The sequence below is a fragment of the Drosophila rhopaloa genome, unplaced genomic scaffold, assembly GCF_018152115.1.
Source record: "Drosophila rhopaloa isolate 14029-0021.01 unplaced genomic scaffold, ASM1815211v1 contig_178, whole genome shotgun sequence".
Classification (NCBI taxonomy): Eukaryota; Metazoa; Arthropoda; class Insecta; order Diptera; family Drosophilidae; genus Drosophila; species Drosophila rhopaloa.
In genome coordinates, this window is record NW_025335059.1 from 1,642,583 (window position 1) to 1,670,016 (window position 27,434).

At 43.5% G+C, this 27,434-nt stretch overlaps 5 protein-coding genes across 9 annotated transcripts; 4 read left to right on the forward strand and 1 right to left on the reverse strand.

The window, feature by feature from the left end:
* The first annotated feature begins 229 nt into the window (after nucleotides 1–229).
* LOC108041188 (mitogen-activated protein kinase kinase kinase 7) lies at nucleotides 230–1,332 on the forward strand. Its single transcript, XM_017119017.2, has 5 exons — nucleotides 230–281; nucleotides 336–635; nucleotides 692–868; nucleotides 925–1,066; nucleotides 1,124–1,332. Exons 1-5 carry the CDS (start codon nucleotides 231–233, stop codon nucleotides 1,291–1,293), a joined length of 840 nt encoding a protein of 279 aa, XP_016974506.2. The 5' UTR covers nucleotide 230; the 3' UTR covers nucleotides 1,294–1,332.
* On the reverse strand, nucleotides 1,321–9,464 carry LOC108041189 (transmembrane protein 47). Of its 3 annotated transcripts, none has more exons than XM_017119019.2 (7): nucleotides 9,315–9,464; nucleotides 4,480–4,756; nucleotides 4,332–4,407; nucleotides 4,076–4,262; nucleotides 3,797–3,946; nucleotides 3,675–3,737; nucleotides 1,321–3,617 (listed from the first exon to the last, which is right to left on the reverse strand). In XM_017119019.2, the coding sequence occupies exons 3-7, from the start codon at nucleotides 4,380–4,382 to the stop codon at nucleotides 3,457–3,459; spliced, it is 612 nt and encodes a 203-aa protein (XP_016974508.1). In that variant the 5' UTR covers nucleotides 4,383–4,407; nucleotides 4,480–4,756; nucleotides 9,315–9,464; the 3' UTR covers nucleotides 1,321–3,456. The 3 variants fall into 3 exon arrangements, with proteins under 3 accessions (XP_016974508.1, XP_016974509.1, XP_016974507.1); XM_017119020.2 differs by lacking the exon at nucleotides 9,315–9,464 and adding an exon at nucleotides 8,616–8,633; XM_017119018.2 differs by lacking the exon at nucleotides 4,480–4,756 and having other exon boundaries at nucleotides 8,967–9,464.
* A 1,209-nt stretch (nucleotides 9,465–10,673) lies between these two features.
* Nucleotides 10,674–12,304, forward strand: LOC108041198 (E3 ubiquitin-protein ligase RNF220). The gene has a single exon (XM_017119029.2). It carries the CDS (start codon nucleotides 10,814–10,816, stop codon nucleotides 12,035–12,037), a length of 1,224 nt encoding a protein of 407 aa, XP_016974518.1. The 5' UTR covers nucleotides 10,674–10,813; the 3' UTR covers nucleotides 12,038–12,304.
* Nucleotides 12,305–12,603: 299 nt separating this feature from the next.
* LOC108041193 (cytoplasmic aconitate hydratase) lies at nucleotides 12,604–16,011 on the forward strand. Its single transcript, XM_017119023.2, has 7 exons — nucleotides 12,604–12,857; nucleotides 12,912–13,004; nucleotides 13,066–13,235; nucleotides 13,293–14,019; nucleotides 14,079–14,179; nucleotides 14,242–15,013; nucleotides 15,073–16,011. The coding sequence occupies exons 1-7, from the start codon at nucleotides 12,845–12,847 to the stop codon at nucleotides 15,900–15,902; spliced, it is 2,706 nt and encodes a 901-aa protein (XP_016974512.1). The 5' UTR covers nucleotides 12,604–12,844; the 3' UTR covers nucleotides 15,903–16,011.
* A 1,001-nt stretch (nucleotides 16,012–17,012) lies between these two features.
* Nucleotides 17,013–27,399, forward strand: LOC108041182 (protein winged eye). Of its 3 annotated transcripts, none has more exons than XM_017119007.2 (11): nucleotides 17,013–18,012; nucleotides 18,074–18,220; nucleotides 21,018–21,152; nucleotides 21,279–21,395; nucleotides 21,631–23,755; nucleotides 23,816–24,386; nucleotides 24,447–24,705; nucleotides 24,895–25,490; nucleotides 25,835–26,014; nucleotides 26,082–26,243; nucleotides 26,311–27,399. In XM_017119007.2, exons 1-11 carry the CDS (start codon nucleotides 17,562–17,564, stop codon nucleotides 26,581–26,583), a joined length of 5,016 nt encoding a protein of 1,671 aa, XP_016974496.2. In that variant the 5' UTR covers nucleotides 17,013–17,561; the 3' UTR covers nucleotides 26,584–27,399. The 3 variants fall into 3 exon arrangements, with proteins under 3 accessions (XP_016974496.2, XP_016974498.2, XP_016974497.2); XM_017119009.2 differs by having other exon boundaries at nucleotides 24,922–25,490; XM_017119008.2 differs by having other exon boundaries at nucleotides 21,634–23,755.
* Nucleotides 27,400–27,434: the final 35 nt, after the last annotated feature.

Here is a 27,434-nt window from a genome sequence, read left to right on the forward strand (position 1 = left end):
AAGTTATTCTGATTTTTATTGAATTTTAGAGTTGGAACTGTATTTTTTTGCAAAATTAAAATCGCTGTCGATAAGACATCAAATTCATTGTTCCGCTGGAAGAAAGTGAAGCTCGCAATTGGCTTTTCGATTATATTTATAGGTGTAGATAAGTTCAAAGCGCTGTGAGGTTATCACAAACTTGTATCAAGCAACATGATGATTAGTGACAAATTGGCATTTGTGGAGACATGACCGCGGCAGTCGATTTAATTCCGTTTGAAGAATTCAAACTAGGAAAGGTAAACACAAGCTGATTTGTCTTATTTGGATTGAGAACTATGCCTACATTTTAGATTATAGGTTCAGGGTCATTTAGCAGTGTATTTAAAGCAGACTGGAAGAATCTTGTGATCGCAGTGAAGAGAATACGACTAGGCTATGAAGACAACAAAATTGACAGGGAGATAATTCAGCTCTCAAGGGTCAGCCATGAAAACTTAATACAATTCTATGGTGTTTCAAAACACGATGACAGGTTTTTCTTGCTGATGGAGTACGTAGATGGTGGATCTCTGCACAACTTTTTGTATGCGGACTCCCAGCCAAGTTATTCTCTTGCCCACGCCTTTAACTGGAGCCTCCAGATCGCTCAGGTATGACGGCTGATAAGGGATGTTATGGAGCGGAATAATGCGAATGTTTTTTATAGGGGTTAGCTTATCTCCACGCCATGAAACCAAAAGCAGTCATTCATCGCGATATCAAGCCCCACAATGCATTGCTAGGTCAAAGGGGCCTTAGTCTGAAGATATGCGATTTTGGCACAGTTATAGATCAGACCTTATCGATGTCGGAAGCAGGTACCAGCAGATACTTAGCGCCCGAGGTTCGAGATCTTTAAGCTAAATAATTTAAGATAAATGAATAATAATCTTCTCAAAGGTCTTGAATGGCGACCGCTATAATGAAAAGTGTGATGTGTACAGCTGGGCATTCACTTTTTGGGAAATATTATCCCGCAAGATGCCTTTAGACGAAATTGATGGCACCAATACCTGGAATTTAAAAATGGCTATTACTGGAGGCAAGGTTTTATATACTATAATATTTATCCGCTCAAAAAATATTGTTATTTTTACAGGAGAAAGACCTTCGTTAAATGATGTTATGGCAGGTTGCCCTGAGGATTTCGTTAGTATAATAGCTGCTTGTTGGAACATGGATCCAAAATTGAGACTCTCCATGGAACTGGTGGCTTATATCATGAATAAATTTGTCATTGAAGCAGGACCAATTCAGCCACTTTTATAAGATTTTTACAAGATTAAAAAACAGATATTTATGTGAACGTTAAACACTATTTTATTTTTTTGAAAACTCTTCTGAAATATGTACATTTTAACCGATACTGTTCGGGTTATGCGGATGGGGAAAGATGGGTGTTCGATGATTTTTAGGGATTGGGGAGCCAAATCTTCAATTCATGGTAACGTCCAGTGAACTGTAGTATAATTTAAGGAAATTCATAGTTTGATAGCTGCGGGTATAGGTATGCATAGGGAATTTATAAAATATGATCTAGGCATATGTTTTACAGTATATGGATCACTAGCAATACATTTGATAATTTACTTATTCTTTTCATTTTTTTTTTTGCTCTATCGAATGTAAATTTAAAAATTAAATGTTAAAACTTTTTAATAAATATATTCATATGTGTTTGTATATATATTTTGTTTGCTTGTTAAAACAAAATGATCCTCGCTCATGTGTTGGTTAGTTACACAATGGAAAACTGTAACGTTTCGTAGAGTTTCGTTTTGGAGTATAATTGTTTCGTTAATTATATGTTTGTTTTTGTTTTTCGTATTTAATAAATGTTACATACTTTAAACTTATATATATAACTATATATAAACATGCGTGTATGTAAGCATAGTTTAATTAATTCAATTGGTTTGGTATAATTGTTGTCTTTATACTCGCTATAATTGTTTTCGTTTCGTCTTTTTTTCACCGCACGTTCCTGCCTACGATTTGTTCAATTTCTTCATATATATGTATATATGGATGTTCAAGCATATATATTTCCCTTTGTATTGTTGTAATTTAGGTCGCATTTAATTTTGGTTGCATTTGCTTCATTAATTTCGGCGTGTAATCAAAATTTTCTCGTTAAAAACAGAAACGAACGGAATAGAATTCAGAAAAGGCGACAAGATGATTTAATTGCGAGATATATTGGATGAATTTCGAATGATTAACTGATGAGATACCAAATTTCGAAGATAAATATTAAAAAGGATGGCTTACTTATTAGTTGTTGCGTTATCGCCATTACTCATACCTTATGCTGGTTTTGCAAAGAAAAACACGGATTATTTATGTAAAAAAAAACTTAAAGCTTAAAAACCTTAACAAGATTAGATTTTAAAGAAAATAATGTTTTAAAGTGTTAACAAAAGGTGTCATAAACGTTTTATTGTGGTCATTTGAATGTGATATGTTTTCGAGTAAGGTAAGAACACAAATATCAATAAATTATTAAAGAATAGGTGGTTACAAAAGATACATTTACTAAAATCGAATGCATACTCTTAAGAGTCGACTTAAACAAATATTAAACGGCTCGGGGACATTCAAGTACGAGTTCAATACCGTACAGCTAGTTGGTTAAACTATTTTACAAAAGGTAAAAGAGCAACACATATTCGGTTACAATGGGTGTTAGTCGCACAATAATACACTGGGACAAACACATAATTTATAATATTCGAAACGGATTTATAGAGTACAAACCAAATATTTTGAAAGCGTAATCGGCATGAAACGGTGACAATGACGATGATTTTGTGGCGTAATATGTCATGGTTACCTAGTCTTTCGATTACGTACATATACAAATTCTAATTTAAATTCTGCTCACGATTAGGTTTGAGATACATGGAGAGTACATTGCTATGTATATATAGCTGAGTATGAGTACAATATTGTAAGAGGTCTAATTTCAACTGCAACTTGCTCTTACTTTTCTACAGAAACGCAAGCTCTAAAAGTTGTCTACAATGTTTTGGAACTCATTGGGCATGCAATTTGTATATACGGGTATGGTTAATGCGATTAGCTTTCAGAATTCCTAGACGTACATGTGACTGACTACATGATAGATGTGGGTCGTGTGTTTGTGGTTTGTCTACGATTACCTTTCGAAACGAAAACAAAATAAACTGATTCGGAAACCTCATCTAAACAAATGCCGAGTACTATGAGATGGTGGGGTGATGGCTACGGGTTTTTGGTTAGAAATGGTCATGATATACACAATTATAATTATAACACATTCGTTTAGCTGCAAATTGCTTCTGTTCTTGAGTCTGATTTAAATCGAAATCTATGTGTCTGTGTGTGTTGTTGTTGGTTGGTTGCTATATACTTAGTCTACAGAACGACGTCAGGCAGGTCGTGCGGCCTTACCTAGGCGCGCATTTGGTTTTCATGTACGATTTTCCTCTCCTTATAGTAAATCTCCTCCGACTCCTTGTCGCATAGCAGCAGGACGACGGCCCCAAACAGGAAGATGGCCGCACCCCAGCCTACGCCATAGGCCCAGCCGAACTCCCAGACTCGCCGGTTGGCTAAAACAGTCAAAAGGTAAATCAAGTGATCTTTCTCATTAACTCTGGTTTAAATACCCATGGTAAGTTCGCCGGCAAAGCACACTGGATACACGATCAAAGCTGACAGCACGGCTAGCACTGCATGAAAAACAAATCTTTAGTATTTCTTGGCTAAATACATCTACTTGGTAACTTACAAGATACGAGCATCACCAATACCGCTATGCGATAAAACTTATACTTTAGATTATGGTTCTGCGTCCTGAGGCCCATACCTGTCAGTACTGTGGCAATAACGTCCGTTATCAGCGTGATAATGCATAGGGCGGCTGTGGCCTTAATGTAGCCTGTGGGTTATTGTTGACAAGGTTAAATTAGGGTAAAAATATATAGCTAGAACCAAAACTTTAATAAGAGCCTCTCTACTTCGTTTGTAAAGAATCCCAACTATCCAAATATATTACTAGCATACATACCCACATCGCGCGTCCAGTAGCATCCTGGCGGATCCTGTATGTTGAATGGCAACGGAGCCAACGAATCCTCCCCGATGCAGTGTACAAAGAGGCCTTGGCGCCAGTCGGAAGCCATTAGCCAATCTGTGGACGCCAGGGCCATGATCATCAAGACCACCACTATGACGCCGCAAATAAATGCAATCACCTGTGGAAGCAGAGAAATCAGTTAAGCATGAACCAAATCTCTTTAACTTTATATCAGGGGCATATGTACCTTCAGCGGCCTCGTGATTGTGATGGTCTCAATCGTTGTTGTCGGCGCCATTTTCTCCGCTGGTGGACGTAGAACACTGCATACATGATAATTATTATTTATTGCGGGGAAAATATTTTTACTAGCTTCTCAAGCTAGCCAAACTCACCTTATCGACTATATATGCAGGCAAAAGTGCTGCCCGCAGCTACTAATTGGAATGCGTTTCAATGCGTTTCTTGGTTAGTTTTGCTTAGTGGGATGTTGGAAGGGTTTTTTTTTTTTTTTTTTTTTTTTTGGGCAGGCGAGTAAATGCTACTCCGGTTGGCTTTAATAATCTAATATAAATGCTTCAATTGGCGTTTTATTGCTTTTGGTTTGCGCGCTGAGGTTTTTCCAATGCGTTTTGAATTTCAAATTGCTGGCGGAAGCATCCCGTTCAACATCTATATTACGAAATGGGGGATCGTTTGTTAGCGGGGCAGGAAATATAGAAATTTGTTGCCATTCGATTAGAGCGAATAGGGCACAACATTCGTACAACAAGTGTGTTTTTATCAAGGCAGTGAGCAGAAGAAACATGCAAAAACAACTCGGTTTACAACACCGACAAAGACATAGGCAAACAATTAAGGTTTTACGGGAATGTTAGAATTAAACTAACATACAGCTTTGGTTAAATTAAAAGGTCCGGTAAAATGCTCTCTTTAAAATAATATATGCTGTGATCCAGCCAGTGTAAAACACAAACCTCTAGAGACTTCCAGATTCAAATGTGTTTCTAAAATTAGTTTGCTTTAATTTGATTTCAGGACTGTGGAGAGTTTTGAAGTCGTAATCACTCATTATTTTTTTTTTAATTCTTATATTCGTTATTTTTAAACATCTTAGCCATATACAAATCTCTATATTTCTATAATATCTTATGATAATGCGTCTGGCAAATATTCGTTAAAATAATTTTAAATGATATAATGTTAATCCGTACGATAAATCAAATGTTTGTCGGACTATATACTATATACAGACCATATATAATATAAACCAATATGCATTTAGCAAATCTTGATAAAGTTCCTTTTCAAAATAAGAAGCGAACAATGCTTAATTATTTGAACCACAATTGTTTGCGTCAATGTATGTCATGGATTAACTGTCGCAATTCACAAAACAATGCGTTGACACAGTTGAATGAGTTTGGGATTGTTTAAGTTTTAATCGACCTATTGTAAAGCCTGTAGATGGGGAGCCAAAATAACAAAAGACGGAAGCTGGGGTGAGGAGGTGCTACCCCCTCATAATTTTACGCTGCGAGGGAACTGCAGCTAAGCAATTCCAATGCTGGATATGCCGACACGCTAATTATCCATTCGCATTTCGTTGTTATACCCTTGCAGAGTGTACACCAATTTTGTAAACATGAAAATGATCCAATCTACGTTAGGTTTATGATGGCAGATCAAGTTTAAAATCCGTTCTGATAGAACTTCCATATTTATTTATTAATTTAAAAGACAAGAAAGGAAAGCTAACTTCGGGCGGAGCCGAAGTTGAAATACCCTTGCAGAATATTCTGCAAATTATATTCTCCAAAATTATTCATATGATGCATTCTTAATACTCATAAAAAATCCCAACTTCCTAACTTTAAAAAAACCAAAGTTATGGCATTTCCAATCGTTCAGTTATATGACAGGTATAGAATATAGAGGGCCGATCCTTATGAAATTTGATATGTCGGATTGATTGGGCAAAAATAAAACCCATAGAAAGTCCCAACTTCCTAACTTAACAAACACCAAAGTTATGGCATTCCCGATCAATCAGTTATATGGCAGCTATAAGATATAGTCGGCCAATCCTTATGAAATTTGGTAGGTCGGATTAATTGGCCAAATATAAAACCCATAGAAAATCCCAACTTTCTAACTTTACAAACACCAAAGTTATAGCATTTCCGATCAATCAGTTATATAGCAGCTATAGGATATAGTCGGCCGATCCTTATGAAATTTGGTACGTCGTATTGATTGGCCAAATATAAAACCCATAGAAAGTCCCAACTTCCTAACTTAACAAACAGCAGAGTTATGGCATTTCCGATTAATCAGTTATATGGCAGCTATAGGATATAGTCGGCCGATCCCGGCCGTTCCGACTTATATACTGCGTGCAAAGGAAAGAAGGGTGTGTGCAAAGTTTGAATTCGATATCTTTAAAACTGAGAGACTAGTTCGCGTAGAAACAGACAGACGGACAGACAGACGGACAGACGGACATGGCTATATCAACTCAGGAGGTGATCCTGATCAAGAATATACAGTGACAAACTTAATTATTGGCACAGCAAGCATGTTAAACTTTGAGGCTATTTTTCTTCCTATAATATGCTGATATTAAAATAAAACAAAATATTTTTAGATAGAATCATTAATTTTTTGTTAAATACAAGTGACTTCATTAATTTATCTTTTATAAATAATTTATTAAAAATAAAAAACCAAGAATGGACCAAATTTGCCTGAACAAAATTATTGGCACACTTGGGTTTTAATTAACTATTTTATTAAAACTTTATCTATTTGCCCACTTTTTTTTTAATTATCACATTTGCCTCTATAATCTTAATGGTATAATGATTAATTTTATAGCAAAAATTGTTTTAGTGCCTTAAAATAAAGGAAAGTTGTTTGACTTTACAAGGTAAAAATAAAATCAACCGCATGTGTCCAAAAATTAAAATTTAATAAGCAGGATCAATGCAAATCGAAGTAAACATTGGGGAAAGGATGCCCAGAAGCCATTTTTCCCATTCGGGTCCTTTGCCGCATTTAAAGGACCCACGCAGTTGCAAAATGCAGGGCACACTGGCTAATCCATGGCTTTGGAGGCCAGGAAAGCGTAAGGATCGTATAAAAGGACAATGTCAACCCCAGATCTCCTCAACACGTATCGAAGCTGATGATAAGAAGGACTTTGGTAAGGATATTCACCCAACAGCCTTTTTTCAGGCCCTGCATGATGGTTTCTACAAATGAATTACTCCTAGAAAAATCCATCGGCTTGAAAAGGGTTCTAACATAAGCTCTTTGCTTGGGGAAAGGATTATTAAATCATACGAGAAGGTTGAAAGGACCCAAAAGTCGATTGGCATACTCAGATATAAATTTCCCTGCACTAAAAGGTTGTTTTTGACTTTTAAAATCTATTGATTTTTCTAGGTTCAATTCGTTTGTAGAAACCATCATGCAGGGCCTGAAAAAAGGCTGTTGGGTGAATATCCTTACCAAAGTCCTTCTTATCATCAGCTTCGATACGTGTTGAGGAGATCTGGGGGTTGACATTGTCCTTTTATACGATCCTTACGCTTTCCTGGCCTCTCAAAGCCATGGATTAGCCAGTGTGCCCTGCATTTTGCAACTGCGTGGGTCCTTTAAATGCGGCAAAGGACTCCGAATGGGAAAATGGCTTCTGGGCATCCTTTCCCAATGTTTACTTTCGATTTGCATTGATCCTGCTTATTAAATTTTAATTTTTGGACACATGCGGTTGATTTTATTTTTACCTTGTAAAGTCAAACAACTTTTCCTTTATTTTAAGGCACTAAAACAATTTTTGCTATAAAATTAATCATTATACCATTAAGATTATAGAGGCAAATGTGATAATTAAAAAAAAAGTGGGCAAATCGATAAAGTTTTAATAAAATAGTTAATTAAAACCCAAGTGTGCCAATAATTTTGTTCAGGCAAATTTGGTCCATTCTTTGGTTTTTTATTTTTAATAAATTATTTATAAAAGATAAATTAATGAAGTCACTTGTATTTAACAAAAAATTAATGATTCTATCTAAAAATATTTTGTTTTATTTTAATATCAGCATATTATAAGAAGAAAAATAGCCTCAAAGTTTAACATGCTTGCTGTGCCAATAATTAAGTTTGTCACTGTATATACTTTATAGGGTCGGAGATGTCTCCTTCACTGCGTTGCACACTTTTGACCAAAATTATAATACCCTCTGCAAGGGTATAAAAAGGATCTGTTAAAATTTTAAAATAACTTAGTTGTTTTTAGAGTAAATTAATAATAAGTCCAGGAGAACATTTTGAAAGGCTTTAAGATATCAATTAACTGTCTAAACGGGTATATTTATTGAGTAATATATTTTAGTTATAGATGTTAGAGTTTATAAAAGTCGGCTTTTTAAAGTTTACTCATAATTCGCACGTTTACATTTCCCTGCCAATTTTTTAATATCTTCAAGATGCAGATACGCAAACTGATATGGATTAACATATTTACATAAATATAGCATCCAACAATTCTCGTGATATTTTGACGGCCCAGACGTAGATATGTATGTAGATGATAGTTTTATTTATAGCGGCTAGAAATTGAAAACATCAACAAGAATAATTCGCAGTGAGCGAGTACGGGATGTGTGTGTGGGTGTGGGTGAGTGGCATGGCAACAGGATCATATCGGTTAATTGCTATATAGAACGTAACGGTAACGGCAGGCAAAATTGGGGCAAACGGCCAAATGCAAAACAACAACAATGACAAGGGCGAGGATATTTATATGTGGATGTATGTGTGTTTAAAGGGAAACGGAAGCAAAAAAAAAGGCGAATTCTTTAAGTCAAAGGAATACCTTTCCTTGTAATAGTCCAAAGTTACCGATTCTGTATCAAATTCGGAATAATCTGGCAGAGATTCGGCATCAAATGAACTCATCCCGCTGAGCGTGTAATTAGGCAAGACGTTCATATTGTTGTTGTAGCTGGCAAGGTTGCCCTGCTGCTGTTGTTGTTGTTGCTGCATTGTTGTTTTCTCCTGATTTTCTGTTTGTTTTTTTCTTTTTAACAATATGGTTCACGCACACACACACACGCCCACAATACTGAGTGCTATATTTTTTCTCTATTCTCTTTTCACTGCCTTTTCCTTTCACCGTCTGCTTTGCACTTTTGCAAACTGGTTTATTGCATTTATGCCGTACCTGTGCACTTATAGTCCACTAAAAAAGCTTTTTATTTTCCCACTTTCACATGATCCTCGACCACCGACTTTTCTATATAATCAAAAAATAAAAACGACGAAAATAAAAATGTTTTGCTTCCCTCATCACAAGACAACAACTGAAAATTAATGTGCACGCATCGGAAACACGAAAAAATACGTACTTTTCTCGCGGAGGGTCACTGTAACGATTGCAGTCAGGAATAAAGTCACTTTATATTAAGAGAACTGCTATCAGCGGAAAATTAAAAAACAGTAGAAACATAGGGATTAATTAAATACAATTGTTGTACAAGGATTACACAGAATTTGTAGTATAATGTATAATTTTTACAGAAGCATTATTTTGGCTCATTCCCTTTGGCTTGAGTACGTTTTCGCAACAGTGACTGTAGTGGGAACGCTCCGCAACAAGTGTTGTGATACTATCGTCTTTATAATGCACAATAAAATCGATTGCATCTTTCCTCGGTGATGGAAATTGGCTAAGTAAACAATAAAAACCATTAGATCTGAGGGTATTTTTATAATTTTCCCTCAAGCCAATGCATTTGGAACACATTTGTTTTTGTTAATGCTCTTTGCTCTAGGCACTGTGTTACTCCGGATCTTAGATAAGCATTCAAAGCGCACAGCCTATTTACACAATTATTTTTGTGTCGATATCCGCTGCTAACAAGACCGAGCAAGCCTTGCTGTTGGCTTGTGGATGTGAATTTCTTAACTTGTATTTAATTATAATTCGTAGTGTGCATAGATTTGAGCACTGATGGTAAACTTGATTTATAGTGAATATTTAAACATTTTTGTTTAAATAAGAACGATGGAGTCGACAATATGCCGTGCTTGCGTGGTAACTTCTGAAAACATAATCAACATTTTCGAAGGGACTCATGGATAGGGGGTTTCCATTGCAATTATAATTACTGAGGTCACCGGCTTAAATGTTGAGAAAGGAGATCGATTTCCCGAAACTATCTGCCCTTCATGCCTCCACGATGCGCAAAAGGCATTTGAGATAAAGCAAATTTTACGAAAGGAGCTATAAACTTAACTGTCGGATAAAAAAATATCTATTGTGAGAGAACTTACTCGATGAAGATTTGTGCAATGTATCGGACTGCGAAAGTGATAAAGGATCTGAAAGCTTTATTAACAAAGTTAATAATTTTGGTAGGGAAAAAATTTAAAAATGTAAGGTTGCTTTTTATAATTTTACTTAATAACTTAACTTAGTAAATTCGTTGGACTTCGAAAAATATTTAAATTATCCGATAAATATCGCAGAGAGCAAAAACCAGTGACCGCTTTTTCCGCGGAAGTAAATCCTAAAAAGCAGTGTGACCATTTGCCACAGTACGAGAACGTAAGGAATCGGCGTCGCGTGGCTTCGTCAGATTAGCGAACAAAACAATATCCTTTTCCAAGTAGTAGCTCCCATTTCTGTCCTAAGGAGTTCGCGGTGGACCCGAGGAATCCATGGCCACGGACACGGTGTCCAACGGCGAGAACTTCGCCCAGCATTTAACTGGCAACGGCGAAGACGACGTGATCTGTCCCACATGCGACGTGAAGATCAAGCGCAGTCAGGTGGCCGATCACTGCCAAGTGGAGATGGAGCGACTGCACAACCCGACCAGCGCTAGCAATCCGTCGTCCCAGTCCGCCGGGTCAGCTGCAGCATCCGCAACTCAGGGATCCGGGTCGGGAGCGGGCGGCAGACAGCCATGGAGTGTATTCCAGAGAGTGCAGCGTAACCGGCAGGCCCGCCAGCGTCAGCGCACCAGGAAGCGTCCAGCGTCTCCCGGTCCACCAGCTTCCAATTCTGCACCAGCTGCTCCAGTTCCAACTGCAGCTCCTCCGCCTCCTACTACAGCTCCTCCTCCTCCCCCAGTTGGTCCAGAGTCCAGTCAACCCACCTGTCCCGTGTGCAATCACAACTTCCCGCAGTCCAACATTCAAGACCATGTCAACCACTGCCTGCGCCAGAGCCGTCGGAATGGCCAGGCAAATGGGGAGCGGCACTCAAGCGAGGACTCTGAGGACAGCGAGGAATACGAGGAGTACGAGTGGGCAGGACAGAAGCGCATTCGCGTGTCCACTCTCGTCCAGGGAGGCTACTCCGCCCTGGGCCTGGGCCAGACGATCAAGTACAATGGCAACCAGCAGGGGCAAGAGGATGAGGACGAAGATCTCAATGTAGACGAGGACGATACGCACATTTACGGGCCAAATCAGTACGGCGAGGGCGATGTGATTCCGCTGGTTAACGATGACACAGAGGGCAATGTTTCCGAGGCGGATGTGACCAGCTATGTGCGCCGTCTAATCTCCTCTAGCGATGGGCCAAAGGCCAATCATTCCAGCGAAGCCCTCGTGCAAGAGACTGCCACAACCAGCAACTTGGAGGCGTCACCGTCCAGGGAGGAGCCATCCACGTCGCGGTCAACGCGTTCCGCTTCCCAGAATCTGCTGCAGGTCATCGAATCGCTGAAGGCCAAGCTGCGGCTCTACGAGAAGCAGGCGCAGGGCAAGTACAAGTGCCTAATCTGCATCGACGACTACAAGAATCCCGCCATCTCCGTATCCTGCTGGCACGTCCACTGCGAGCAGTGCTGGCTGCAGACCCTTGGGGCGCGCAAGCTGTGTCCACAGTGCAATTCTATCACCACGCCAAAGGACCTCCGACGCATCTATCTGTAGGCGTCCACAATCGACTTGTTATCCCCGCTGCCAAATCGCTTGCTTTGCTCCTAGCGCAGCCGTCATTGATAACCCTATACATATTATTTATATAGATAACAGATACCGATTATGATACGTGACATTACAATAAGCTTAACATGTAACTATTACAATAAACCATAGAAAAACATCAGATATTTGTAAGGAAAGAACAATGTTTCTGGTGAAATTAGCATGGATATATGGATGAAATGTTTTAACGAATATAGGAAGCTGAATTGTAAATACATTTTTAAACTCGGAATTCATAAATTTTATTAAACAAAATAAATTTTAGTGGGATGTAAATTCACAATAACTTTGAGTATCAAAACAAAACATCTGCTAGCCAAGAAAGAAATAAATATTTTTTGTTAGTAATTTTGAATAGACATTAATTCTGATTATAAAAAAATCATTTATTTTGGCACAAAAGTATTGAACAAGATATTTTTTACAGTGCACCGGCTTGTTTTGATGGCAAGTTATCGATAACTGAAAGTCCAGTTTCAAATTAGAGATGGGTTGTGTCAAGCTATTTATCGTGAGTTCAAGTTCAAGATTTTCAGTTTTTTTTTTGTTTTAATCAGTGAAATAATCGAAAATTAATATAACAAACCACATTTCGTTTGAGAAATTTTATTAAATTTAGAAAATACATTTTCGATCGCTTTTTAATATCGTGCTCGTGCTTTTTGGAACTGGAATTTCGTGTTGTTTTGTAAAAGTTCATCACAGGTCCATCTATAGTTCACATTGCTTGGAATTCTGTCCAATTTCTCCACCATGTCCGGCTCCGGTGAGATCTAACAAGGAAAAACTGATCCATGAGCTAATCCTTAGGCACTTGCAGGTGCCAATCCCTTTGCCCAGTTCCAGGAATCATTCACCCAGGACGGCAGCGTCTACAAGTACTTTGATTTGCCCTCCATTGACAACAAATATGGTAAATAGTCATCCATATCTTTATTATTGTTATCTTTTTTTATTATTTTGGCTCTCCACAGATTTACTGCCCTTTTCCATTCGCGTTCTGCTGGAATCCGCGGTGCGCAACTGTGACAATTTCCATGTGCTGGAGAAGGATGTCCAGAGCATCCTGGGCTGGACACCATCGCTGAAGCAGGGAGCCAGCGATGTGGAGGTCTCATTCAAGCCAGCTCGCGTCATATTGCAGGTGGAGATCGGGAAGTAATTCTTACACGTTCCTGCTAAAGGGATTCTTTTATTTCAGGACTTTACTGGTGTCCCCGCCGTTGTTGATTTTGCTGCCATGCGGGATGCGGTCCGCGAGTTGGGCGGCAATCCGGAGAAGATCAACCCCATCTGTCCCGCCGATTTGGTTATTGATCACTCCGTCCAGGTGGATTTTGTCCGCTCCTCGGACGCTTTGACCAAGAACGAATCCCTGGAGTTCCAGCGCAACAAGGAGCGCTTCACGTTCCTCAAATGGGGAGCCCGTGCCTTTGACAATATGCTGATTGTGCCACCCGGCTCTGGCATTGTTCACCAGGTTAATCTGGAGTATCTGGCACGCGTCGTCTTCGAAACCGAAGCAGCGGATGGCTCTAAGATCCTGTATCCGGACAGCGTCGTGGGAACGGACTCGCACACAACCATGATCAATGGCTTGGGAGTGCTTGGCTGGGGCGTTGGTGGCATCGAGGCGGAGGCCGTGATGTTGGGCCAGTCCATCTCCATGCTGCTGCCCGAGGTGATTGGCTATAAGCTGGATGGGAAACTGGGCCCTCTGGCCACATCCACCGATCTGGTGCTGACCATTACCAAGCACCTGCGGCAGCTGGGCGTCGTGGGCAAATTCGTGGAGTTCTACGGGCCCGGAGTGGCTGAGTTGAGCATTGCGGATCGCGCCACCATCAGCAACATGTGTCCGGAATATGGAGCCACTGTGGGCTACTTTCCCATCGATGAGAACACACTGAATTACATGCGGCAGACCAGTGGGTTTATTCTATTTAAATAGCTATTATTTTGTCTATAAATGGATTCTGGTTGACAGATCGCTCCGAGAAGAAGATCGACATCATCCGCCAGTATTTAAAGGCCACTCGACAGCTGCGCGACTATTCCCTTGAGGATCAAGATCCCCAGTATTCAGAGGTTGGTGATATTAGCGTTTTTATGATGGAAACTCACTTCTAAACTTTATACTCACCTTTCAGACCGTCACCCTGGATCTATCCACCGTGGTCACCTCGGTTTCGGGACCCAAGAGGCCGCACGATCGAGTCTCCGTGTCCAGCATGTGCGAAGACTTTAGGTCGTGCCTTACCAGTCCTGTGGGATTCAAGGGATTCGCCGTGCCGCCAAGTGCTCTGGCTGCCTGTGGCGAGTTCCAGTGGGACGACGGCAAGAGCTACAAGATAGGTCACGGCTCTGTTGTGATTGCGGCCATTACTTCCTGCACGAACACCTCGAATCCCTCGGTGATGCTGGGCGCCGGTCTGCTGGCAAAAAAAGCCGTGGAAAAGGGCTTAAGTATCCTGCCTTATATCAAGACCTCACTGTCTCCCGGTTCCGGCGTGGTTACCTACTATCTGCGTGGGTCGGGGGTAATTCCGTACCTGGAGAAGTTGGGATTCGACATTGTGGGATACGGTTGCATGACCTGTATCGGCAATTCGGGTCCCCTGGATGAGAACATGGTTAACACCATTGAGAAGAATGGACTGATCTGCTGTGGCGTCCTGTCTGGGAACCGCAACTTCGAGGGTCGCATCCATCCCAATACCAGGGCCAATTACTTGGCTAGTCCACTGCTGGTGATAGCGTACGCCATCGCAGGACGTGTGGACATAGACTTCGAGACGGAGCCACTGGGCGTGGATGTCAACGGCAAGGATGTGTTCCTGCGCGATATATGGCCTACGCGTAGCGAGATTCAGGAAGTGGAGCAAAAGCACGTCATTCCGGCAATGTTCCAGGAGGTGTACAGTGAGTATTACCGCCTAGAGTTTACCGATACTTAGGCATAATTTTAACTCCCTTCGCAGGCAAAATCCAGCTGGGCTCCAAGGACTGGCAGACACTGGAGGTGTCCGATAGCAAGTTGTATCCCTGGAGTGGAGTATCGACTTACATCAAACGTCCACCCTTCTTCGAGAGAATGACCCGAGAGCTGCCCAGTTTGAAAGGCATTGAGAAGGCCCGCTGTTTGCTGCTTTTGGGTGACTCGGTGACCACCGACCATATCTCACCAGCCGGATCCATTGCCCGTAAATCTCCTGCGGCACGTTATTTGTCGGAGCGCGGTCTAACGCCTCGCGATTTCAACTCATATGGCTCAAGGCGTGGCAATGATGCGGTGATGGCGCGGGGAACCTTCGCCAATATTCGTCTTGTCAACCGGTTGGCTTCCAAAACCGGGCCCAACACCCTGCACGTGCCCAGTGGCGAGGAGATGGATATCTTTGATGCAGCGGAACGGTATGGGGACGAGGGAACGCCTCTGGTTCTGGTCGTGGGCAAGGACTATGGCAGTGGAAGCTCACGGGATTGGGCCGCCAAGGGTCCATTCTTGCTGGGCATCAAGGCGGTGATTGCGGAGTCCTACGAGCGCATTCACCGCTCCAATCTGGTGGGCATGGGCATCATCCCGCTGCAATTCCTGCCGGATCAGAGTGCCGAATCCCTGAATCTGAGTGGTAGGGAGGTGTTCAACATTGCCCTGCCCGAGGACGAACTAAAGCCGGGCCAGAGGATCCAGGTCGAGGCCGATGGCAATGTCTTCGAGACCACGCTGCGCTTCGACACCGAAGTGGACATTACCTATTACAAGAACGGTGGCATTCTAAACTACATGATCCGCAAAATGCTGGATTAGTATTTGCATTTGTTAACTTCTATATTCCATGTGCATTTTTTACCGAACGTTTTTTGTTATTGTGTGATGGGAAATAAAGTTTGACACTTCATCTGTGAGATGAATATAATTATTTAGTTTTCTAAAAAATGTTACAAGTAATACCCAATTTTAATATTAAAGATTATTTTTATTCTTTTAAATGACCGTTTCTTTTTTTTATCGATAACCAAACTACGTTAAGGCAATCGCGACGTAAGAATATTGCCTAACGCTGAATGACAGACAGTCGTACGATTCTTAAATATCTTAAATAAACCTAAACCTAATCATTGCTATTCAAATGTTATTAAGTGTTCCATTGTTTTTTTGGAGTAAAGTGGCTTAGAAGGTACAGTTGTCTCAGTATTATTATAATAACAAAACATATATTTTTAAAACATTTAAGATATTTCGGAATTTTTTGAGTGATTAGAGGTGCAGAAACATCGAGGTATGCAGACCTCGATGTTATCGATGAAATATCGATATTTCAACGATGTTCTCTATACAAATGTAATATAACTATAATTTAAAATTCGCAATAGAATTTATATTAAAAATAGAAATCAAAACATTTATTCAGTCAGCAGAAAATCCAAAACGATGATCATGATATCGGTATTACAAACTAGTAAGACTTATTAATGCTATCATAATTTTTGTTATATACATGAGCTGATTAACTACCCTTTCCTTCAATTGGATACGGCGATTAGAAATGATTTGTCCCGCCATCAGAATAGCGAGCGACATAGTTGGGTACTTTCCGCCTGATATTAATTTAGTCGCTTTCTCAAACGGACGAAGTAAGGAACAAAGTTCCAAAGGTCCAATATATCGATTTCATCCGCAGAGAATGGTGCAGGAGCTTTTGCAGTTCCCAGCAATGCAATAAAGAGAGCCTTTTTAGTATGTAAAATGCTTTCAATCAATCGGCACTCTTAAAAAGGGATAATGTAACAAATTACAAACAATTAGCGAGTTATCCGTTCTCCCTTTTCTTTGAACAGTGATGGCCCCAGAAAAATCGATAATCAAAATTTGAAATCGATGTTTTGGAAAATTGAAAAAACATCGATGCATCGATGTTTAAATCGATGTTGCTGCACCTCTAATTTTGATTCCAATTCGCAAAAGAAAATCACAAATAAGGCAACAGATCGCGCGTTGGTCAATAGCCTTTTAGCCTGTGCGTGATATATCGTTAAGGAATCCGCGAAAAAACGCAACAACGCATCGGGAAAGTCGCGCCTCCGCCGTCTTTGCCTGCGCCCTCTCCACCTGCGACGACTCCGCCTCCCAAAAAAAAAAGAAAAAGATCTAAGATCGCGGAGGGCTTTTATTTTGGGACTCGATTAGTGGGTGCTGCGGATTCTCCGACCTGATAGAGAGTGCCCAGTGGCGTCGCGTCGCTTTGGATTATGTCATTTGTTTACGGGGAATCGCCGCAGGCCCAGTAGCCAATGTTGCATCCAAAAAAAGAGGCAGCGAAAACCTGTAAAAATGTAGACTGTGTGTGTGAGTGTCAGTGTGTAGTGTGCGTGTGTGTGTGTGTGTGCGGATAATGGACGTTTAGTTTTAGTCGTGGCCATATCCGTGTAATATATAGCGCTATATAGATATAGCTATAAGATCTAGATGGCCGCCTTCAATCCCGGCGCCAGCAGTAGTGCCGCCGATGTCCTCAGCGCCACCACAGCGACGGCCACATTTTTGGTGCCCACTTCGTCGGCAGTATCGCATCCCGCCGTTACCGCCCATCCTGCCCAGCTGCAGTTGGACCAGTTCGGGAGCTACTCGGCGCCCCTGCAACACCATCACCACCAGCAGACCAACTCCTCGTCGTACACCTTTGTGCAGATCAAGCGGGAGCCGTGTCAGGTGTCCGAGATCAGCTCCAACAATTGCCACCAACAACAGCAGCAGCAGCAGCAGCATCACCAGCAGCAACAGCAGCAGGTGCAGCATCAGGGCATGTCCTCCGCCTCGATGACCGCCTCTTCCAAGACCATGTCCTCCTCCACTCTGACCACGCTGGTGAAAATAGAGGCGCCCTCGCCAAAGGTATCAGAACTGGAAAAGTCTTCAGGTAAGTGTTGGCCAGTCAACGGTCAAGCAAGCTTCTCACCAGCCAGTCCCTATTCCACCAGGCAACTCCGTGCCCATTGGCATCGCCGTAGCCAGGAAACGGCCGCAGGAAGCCCTGGTGCCGGCTCTAAACACACCCGCCACGCTGCCCCTGCAGCCACCACTCAACAAGGACATGAACTGCTTCGGCATACGCGTCGCTGACCTCGGTGAGTGCCAAACTACACAGAGAAAATTATGTCTCTGAAATATTTTAGTAGAAAGTCTTACATCGGTATGTCAGAAAACTCTGGAAAGACTTCACATATACAAAAAGATAGGATTGCAAAGATTTATACTAATCTTCCTCATTTAAATGACTCACATTATTTTTATAGCTGATATAATTTAATGAAAAATAATTTAAACATCTTAAGAAATTTGTTATTTTAATATATGCTATAAAATCATAGTTAGTAAAATCAGTCAATTACCATGCTATTTTTAAATATCTCTTTTAAAGAGATATGTAAAATCCTCTAAGGAATCTTCATTTCATTTCTAATTTCCCTCTGTGTACGCTTTGGACATCTAATTCAATTGAGGGACCAGATTTGAGCGGCCCTAATGAACGTCGCGTTCGCGTTCCCAAGGGGCAAAGGCTATATGATGCTTATAATGCCAGGACGTGGACGTCGTTCAATTATGCCACTAATAAGATTGCCAGCAAACGTTGAACGTTGTGAGGAATTCCTTCAGTGAGTGAAAGCTGAGGGTGTCGCCTCCTGTCCGCCGTAAACACCCCGTCAGAGTTGAGAGGGCAGGAATCATATGATGGCCGCCTGTTGTGCGGCTGTCGTTGTTGTGACAGCCACCGAATCGACTCGAATCGACTCGGGACCACACTTCCCTTCTGCCTCCCTTGCGGGCACAAGGAAACCGGTGGTAAATCATACGAACTTCTAAAGCGGAAACAAAACGAAAGTGAAACACATTGCGATTCTAGAAGGGAGGCTTTGACTTTGCCTTTGGTCGACTTCGAACTGCTCTTCAGATTCAGATGGGCACATTAAATATGTTTTGGTACTCGGGGGTGTGTTGTCGTTAAACCCAGTCAAATTCTATTTTCTGGATTATATGTGAAGCTTGCTAATGGTGCAATAATCAGCCGTAACTTTGAACTTGATTATTCAACGATCTTTTCAAAAGAAAACTAGCGCCTTTGGTTGAGGGCTTTCCATTCAGATCATTCACTGAATATTAACAGATGTGTTATATTTGCAATCAGCTCGATGCGTAAAGAAAATCCATCGAGATTGAATTTTTCTTTTAATCATAATTCGGATTGAAGTGATATGTTTTTATAGCGAGTAAAATATTATAGGGTGTGTAGATAAGAAAACATAAATATTACAAAATAAAAAGAACATCCCCCAATGTTCATGTATGGAGCTTTAAAAAATGCAAAGACGTCGACACTTGATACTTTTATCTCAATACTGAAGTACTGCTTCAAGATAAATGTACATTTTTGCCGAAATATTTTATTTACAACATTACAATACATTTTAAAAATCAAACCCTTTAAGTAGTATCAGACATTTAGAAAAAAATTCACCGAAAACACACAAAACAATAGAAACAACTTTTTATTTTCATAAATTCAAGATTATACGATCAAACCCGTTATGAAAATGGAAAGCAAAAGCACTTATTGCTTTCGGGGTTTTTTTTTATATCTAAAAGTATTAATTCTTATCTAGGAAATTATTCAGTAACAAATTATCACAAAAGCTTGAAGCATAAATGAAACTTGACTGAAAAAAAACAAAGTGGTGATTGGGGTTTTTTGTTATATATAAAACAACGAAAAAGTTTTGTTGATACATTTTAGATTTGTGTGGTCTTGCGAAACCTACCAGCCAGGCTCTGGTTCTTTTCAATTCCTAAAAAACCTTTAAAAAGTTGTCAAAAGTTGGCGGATTACTCATGGTTCGACAGAGAGCAGGGCATCGGGGGCTTCGGCTTCGTTATCACGCTCCACCGAAGCTGAAGCTCCAGCAGTGTGGATGGGAGGATGAGGATGATGCGGAGGAGGAGGCACATCACAGCGAGAATCTAAAGACAGATTACTCATGGACGGTGCACGGGTGGGTGTTTTTTCAGACAAGTTAGCGGTGGCTGTTGCTCGGGGGAGGCGGTGCTTAGAAGTAGTGAGGAATCCGGTGGGCGATGGTAACCAGGACAAGGAGGGCAGCAGCCACAAGGGATGCTCGAGCTTGATGCTCAATGCTCGACTGGTTTCAGGAGGGATGGGTAACGGGATACGGGAAAAGTGAAACTGGGACCTCAACCGGGATGAGTCGTCCTCCACAACCGTGAACAGGACAGGACCTAGCAACATGACACGCTGGAATGGATTGGGTACACGACCATATGGCAAAGTCGCCTTGCCATGAGTTTAGTTGTTATTATTTTTTTTTGTTTTCCCTTCCTTTTTGGCTGTGCCAAGTCACAGGCTATTTATAAACGTTTGCTGGGTAGTTCCGCAGCCCGAAACAAATCACTTGTCAAAAGATGTTGGTCTAATTGCGATTCGGAGATGGGACATACTTGAATTCTTGTCATTCATGTCGTTTTCTAGAGTGGTGGGTTTTCCCAATACCGATCCCTTAATGTAATGCAATTACAACGCATCACGTTCGGTTTAATCGAATTTTTGTAAAATTATCCAGCCGCAGCTTCGGGGGTGGGTTATTTCGGTTGGGATTCTGATGTGTGAAAGGTGGGTGGTTAGTGGGCGGGCGGGCGCACACGGTCACCAAATGCATAGTTCAAGGACACTGCAATATTTCACGTATACATACACATCTTCGTTTACAACAAGAGTTACACGGCAGGCCCGAAAGTCTATTAAACAAACGAACGTCGAGCGGAGAGGTTGGCAGTTCGTAGCAAAGAATTTAATTATTTAAGTCACTTTTAAGCGCCAAAAAATTAGAGAATTCCTTTGTTTGGTTATTTTAGGTGCCACCAGTTGCGGCAATCTGTACTTTACGGGCAACGGCGACCTGATGACCACCGGCACGGCCACCGCCGAGGAACTGGCTCTAAGTGCAGCAGGTGTGAGCCGGGCTCCCTCGACCTTCTGGCAGTATCCAAGTGAGTTTTCCCGCCCCAAAGCATGCCACTAGATCCCCGAGAGGAAAATAAATCAACCAGAGCTCTCCGTCACACTCTGACTCCCCCTCTCTATTTTGGTTCTCTCTTTTCCGTTGCGTTTTGTAGATGCATTACCCATTGAATCAGTGATTTCCATGTCGCCCGCCACGGTGGGCCTGCAGTACTCGCGGGAGGCCAGCCGCGGACAGGTGGTGCTGCTGCCGGCCGGCCCAACAGCGCTCGGTAAGTCAGCCCGAGGATCCTCATACGCACTCCGCATGCCAGCACCCTCCTAGGTGTCCTAGGTTAATTTGATTTCGAAACTCGATTCGCCAAAACAAAACTAATTCATGCTTTTAAACTGCGCTTCTCTCCCCTCTTCCCACTGCCCAAAAACTCCGACAACTCCAACATCTCCAACTCCAAACCCGAACCCGAACCTCCGACTAAACTGAATCGCTACCACGCCCATGCACAGCAGGCATATCAAATTTTCCCCTCTTAACGCCCACAGATCCGTTCCAGCAGGCAGCGGCTGCGGCGGCCTTTGTCTGGCCCTCGGCCTACATCCCCCAGGCGCCGGCACCTGGTGGTCACTCCGCTGCCGCCGCCGCCGCAGCTGCAGCTGCCTCGCTGCAGCCGTCGCCCAATTTGTCCAGCTTGCCCAACTTCATCTTCCCCTCGATGGGCGGCCATCAGGCGTTGAGCTCCACCCCATCGTACGCCTCCCCCCTGCAGCTGTATTTGGCCGCCGCGGCCACGGCGTCGGGCAGCTCGACGATGTGCCAGCACAGCAATCAGCAAACCAGCACCACCACCACCAATTCCACCATCAATCTGAGTCTGGCCGCCGGTCCGGGAGTCACGCCGAGCGGGAATGCAGTCAGCAGCTTGAGTTCCAGCAGCAGTCTCAGTGCAAGTAGCTCCCGCTTCCTCAGCCTGGCCACTGGGCAGCCTGGGATGCCATCACTCCTTTCCCTGCCGCCGCCGGGCATGAAGGAAGAGTACTCGATGCCCTTGTCCCTGCCGCCTCTTGTGCCACTGGAGGCGGCGCGCGACAAGGAGCAGGCCCTGAATCTGATGCGCCTGCCCACGCCGCCCACCTCCGCCACCATGGAGCCGTCTTCCCTGGGCCATGCAACGCCCCACCATCTCTTCCAGCCGGGTGCCATGACTACGTCCACGCCGGCATTGCTCAACCTTTCGATGCATGGCAACGGTGGAGAGCTCACAGCGGGCACGCCCCTGCCGGCGGTTTGTGATGAAGGGGCGCTGAACTACAAACTGCATGCACCGCTGACGCCGCAGACCCCACCTCGCCTGGCGGAGATTTCCGTGTCGGGAGCAACTCAGCTTTTGCCGCAGATGCAGGACGTCAACATTCAGACGGACACGCCAGTGTGCAGCGAGGACGAGAGTTTCCCGGGTCCAGCGAAGCCTCAAGAGCCAACAATTGAAACCTTTGGGCCACCCTCCCTTATCCAGCCGCTGGAACTTATCAAGCCCAGTGAAGCCAGCCATACCCAGCCGACCGAGTGCCATACCCAGACCGAACCCAGTGACATACCCAGTGCCAGCCAGGAGGAGTCGGCGGAGCAGACTCCCCCGGAACCCGTAGAAATGATGACCCAAGCCACGCAGGCCGATCAGGCAGCCCCCGAGGACCTGACCGGTCTGGAGCTGCTCTCGAACATAAGCACCAATAGCAAGCCGCTGGTGCGAGTAAAGCAGGAGCCGGTGGAGCACGTGGAGCAGCCACCACCGCCGCAACCTGTGCACCTGATGCCCCCAGAGCCTACGCCGCCCATGCTGGAAATGGAGCCCACGCCCGTGTCGGAACCTCTGGGAGGTCTTAAGCTGCTGTGCGCCTTGGCCGAGCAACGCATTCAGGAGGAGGTGGTGCAGGGCAGCAGTCTCTTTGCCACGCCCTCCTCGAGAACGCCCACGCCGACTCCGCAGAATCTGGGGACGACAGCGACGACGCCGCCAGTCTTCGAGGCCAAGTCCTGCTTTGCCTTTGGGCAATCGCAGGGCTCCGCATTCCCCTCCTCCTCCTCCTCCTTTCAGATGCCATTAAGCTCGCCCAGTTTTCCCTCGATGCAGGGCATCGAGCTGCCGTCCACGTCGGCTGGTGCCGTGGCCGAGCTGACTCCCGTGAAGCGCAAGAAGCACAAACATTCCAAGTCCTCAGGCAGCGATAGCCGCAAGTCGGCGCGTTGCAGCAAGAAGAGCAAGAAGAAGCGGCGCCACAGCAGCAGTCGCCAGCAGTTGAGTACACCGGCGGAGGAGGACGTGGATCTGCAGGACGAGCAGCTGCAGTCGGAGCTGCGCAATGCCCTACACGCTATGGATCCCAGCTACGCGCAGCGCTTTGGTCAGGAGGTGTTCAGCATTATGGACAACAGCATGCGGATGAGGCTAGCGGACGTCACGCGGCAGTATCGCAAAAAGAAGCGGAAGCTCGACGAGATTTCCAAGCACAAGAAGAAGAAGAAGTGCTCCAAGCAACAGCTTCAACTGCAACAACAGCAGGCAGTCCAGCAGGTGGTTCAGCCACCACCAGCCCTGCAACAGCCACAGATGACGCTTTCCAGTGTCCTGGGGTAAGTGGAATTATCTTTAGCTCTTGTGTACACAAACCTAAAGTAAAGTTTGCATTTTAGGACATCATCCCCATTGCGCGACTACAAGTTCCCAAAGTTTTCGAGCAGTAACCTTCAGGCGTCCAGTTTCTTGCGATTCCCGGACAAGACGCACTCGTTTCCCCCACCGCCGTCCTTGCAGCATCCACAACCGGAGCAAATTCCCTTGCCAAGCAGCAGTTCACCGAGTACCTCGTCGTTCGTCCGCCTGGAGCCGAGTGCACTGGATGCGGCCGTTGCTATTGCCCCAACTACCTCTGTGACCTCCGCCTCTTGCTCACCTTCCACCAAGCAGGCGGCTTCTGCGGTGCGGAAGCAGCGGAAGATGAAGGCGAAAGCTAGTGGCGCCGCCGGAGATCAGGCAACGGCCACGGAAGCCAAGCGACGTGTCAGTGGCATTGACCGCGAGCTGCAGCTGACCAGCGAACACCTTTATCGCGAGGAGACCCGCGTCCTTACCGACATGGGAGGGCTCTTCTACGCGGGAGTGATGAAGCCCTTGCGTCCGCCGGATGTATACTCAATAACACTGGACGGGGAACGCGGCAACAAGTCGCATGTTATGTCACGCGAGGATATACTCAAGGATACGGTGAGAGGATCGTCATTTCTTACCCTCTTTCATCTTTACTGATTCAACTAATGATTCTAGATCCTCGAGGTGGCGCCGAAGAGCGTGGAGAGTGTGCCCGTGGGTACGCGACTGTGTGCCTATTGGAGCCAGCAGTATAGATGCCTCTATCCTGGGCGGGCCATCGATTCCGAGCAAGTCCAGGATGGAGCGGTTAGCAGTGCAACGAATTCGGCCACATCAACGCCGGACTTTGTAAGCGTGGAGTTCGACGATGGGGACAGTGGCAGGATCCGCTTGCAAAACATCCGTCTGTTGCTCAGCGATTATCCGATAGCAGGTGTGTGTTTTTTTTCGCACTTTCGTGGGTGTAAAACTGTAGCCCGGCATGATCTTTGCGTACGGCCATGGCAGTTTATTTATCCAGACCTCTATCCTATCTATAGTTTCTTGTGTGCGTGCCCCATTATTTACTTCTTTGTTGTTTTCGTTCTTCCTGCCCATCCTTCCCATCCAACCCTTGCTACAGAGTACAACGATAATCCCCTCTACTCAGTAGGCAAGCAGAAGCGAAGCGCTCTGCGCGGGGGTGAAAATGGCCCCGGAGGAATCTCTCAGGACCATTTAAGCGTGCCCGGCGGCGAGGACTCGCACAGCCACCACAGCTTGGGGATGAGTAGCGATAACACCACTTCGCTGGCCGCCACCATGGAGCTCTTCACGCAGCGCAGTGAGAAAAAGCGCCTGAAGAAGAGCCTCAAGAAGATGTCCAAGGCTCAGAATGGCGTCAATGCGGCAACGGCTACCAACGGTGGGGCAGATCCTACGGCGTCCGGCGAAGGTGTCAGTGCAGAGGATGCAGCTCGCAAGCACCACAAGCACAAGAAACGCAAGAAGCACAAGAAACACCACCGCAAAAATGGCAGTGAAGAGCCGGAGCAACAGGTAGTTCAGCAGGACTACTCTGCGGCAGCGCAGGAAGCAACAGAGGCTCCGCCAACAGATATGGCATCAGCACCAACGCCAATTGTTAATCGCGTTAAGGTGGAGGTCAAAGTGAAGACAGAGCAGTTGGACATGGAAGAGGAGACCGCATCCAATCTTATGTCAGAGATATCCGATGAGGTATGTTACTAAAAATTAAAAATCCCGTATTGGTATTTTCAATTTGAAATCGAAGTTGTTTTATAATTACCTTTCCATTCAAAGCATTTCAATTACAAAAGAGGCCATAATATATTTACCATCCCTTTTATTTATTTAAACATGAACTCTTTAAAATTATATAATGCTAATTACTAACGACTTTTCGGTTAATTCTATTGTTTATTGTTTTGTTTTTGTATATGGCTTAGCTAATATTTTTATTAGAAAATCAAAATGTTTGATATGAAAACAATTATATTAGCTTGCAATGCGAAGGGTTATTTTAATTGAAGGGTTGAAATAATCCCATTTTCTACTCGCAGGCCAAGGGCGACGATCTGGTCGAGCATAACAACTCCAAGGGAAGCAGCAAGATAGCTGCCTTCCTGCCAGAACGGCAGCTCTGGGGTTGGTATGGTACCGCCTATCGCAAGGCGGGCGTCAAGGGACGCGCCAGAAAGCAATTTTACAAAACAATCAAAAGGGGAAAGGAGACTATCACGGTGAGCGTGCACTCGTTCATATTTCCGTAAGGTACAATACTAATTTTGGTTTACTTCCGGATTATAGGTCGGGGACAGTGCAGTATTTCTATCGACGGGCAGACCAGATCGACCCTACATCGGGCGCATCGAGGCCATGTGGGAAACGACCACGGGTAACAAGGTAGTGCGAGTGGCGTGGTTCTATCATCCGGAGGAGACGACCGGCTGTCCAAAGTTGAAATTTCCGGTAAGTCAGGCCCTGATATCACTGTAGAAATGCCAGCTTATTTACTTGATTCATTTATTTAAAATAGGGTGCTCTATTTGAATCGCCGCACGAGGATGAAAACGATGTGCAGACCATTTCGCATCGGTGTGAGGTGCTGCATTTTGGCAGTTACTTCGACAAGTTCGGTGCCGATTCGAAGCAATATCAATCCATATACGATAACAATGATACATATTATTTAGCCGGGCACTATAACCCAAGGTTACAAGTGCTAAAACTACAAGACGATATTCCAACTCTCGAAGAGCTGCAGGATACAAATACTACTACTACTACAGAAACTACTACCGAGGATTAAGCAAAAAGTGGATAGGCGTGGTTAGGCATAGTGCATACAGATCTATATATATACAATATATATACATTATACATATATTTTATTATACGTGAACAGATGGAGCAGATATATACCTATATGTATACAAATATTATTTCTATATATTTTAAATGTATTATGTATTTCGAGAACTCAAAAAAGCTAAACAAAAACAAACAAAAAAGGACACTGGCGAGAGATAAAACGAGAGAGAACAAGGAACTAAGCAACAACCACTAAATTAATGTGTAGTTACGACAAGCGCAAGCAATTTTAAGTCTAATTTTGTAAAAACAAAAACAAACAGGAAAAGCGCTTTGATGACGACAAAGTTGATTCACTTAAAGTTCAGCGAGTGTTTACAAACAAAATGTGTGCTTCTTACATCCCCTTTGTCCCTTCGAACACAACACATAACACAACCAACAATCAAACCAACCAACCACAAACGTACACAGTCCACATTTAGAAAAAGAGCTATAGCTACAGATATGGGATACACTTGTTAATTTACGTGTATACCTACATGTTTCAGATGAAATTTAAAACGTGTTTTAAAGATTTTAAGCAGGCAACATGCAGCAACTACTACTATAAATGTAACAATTCAATGTGATAGCAAAACAAAACCAGATGTTGATGTGTACAGAGGAGAAAATAAGTATAGATGATAAATAAGAAATCAAGCAGATTGTGTGTGTTGAATATTTACAGTTCGTTTATTCAAGAAGAGCAGCAACGTATAAAATCAAACCTATCTTTAATTACATCAATAAACTTGCCGGATATATTGAAATATCTGTCCCTGTTTAATTTTTCCAACTAGTTGCCTT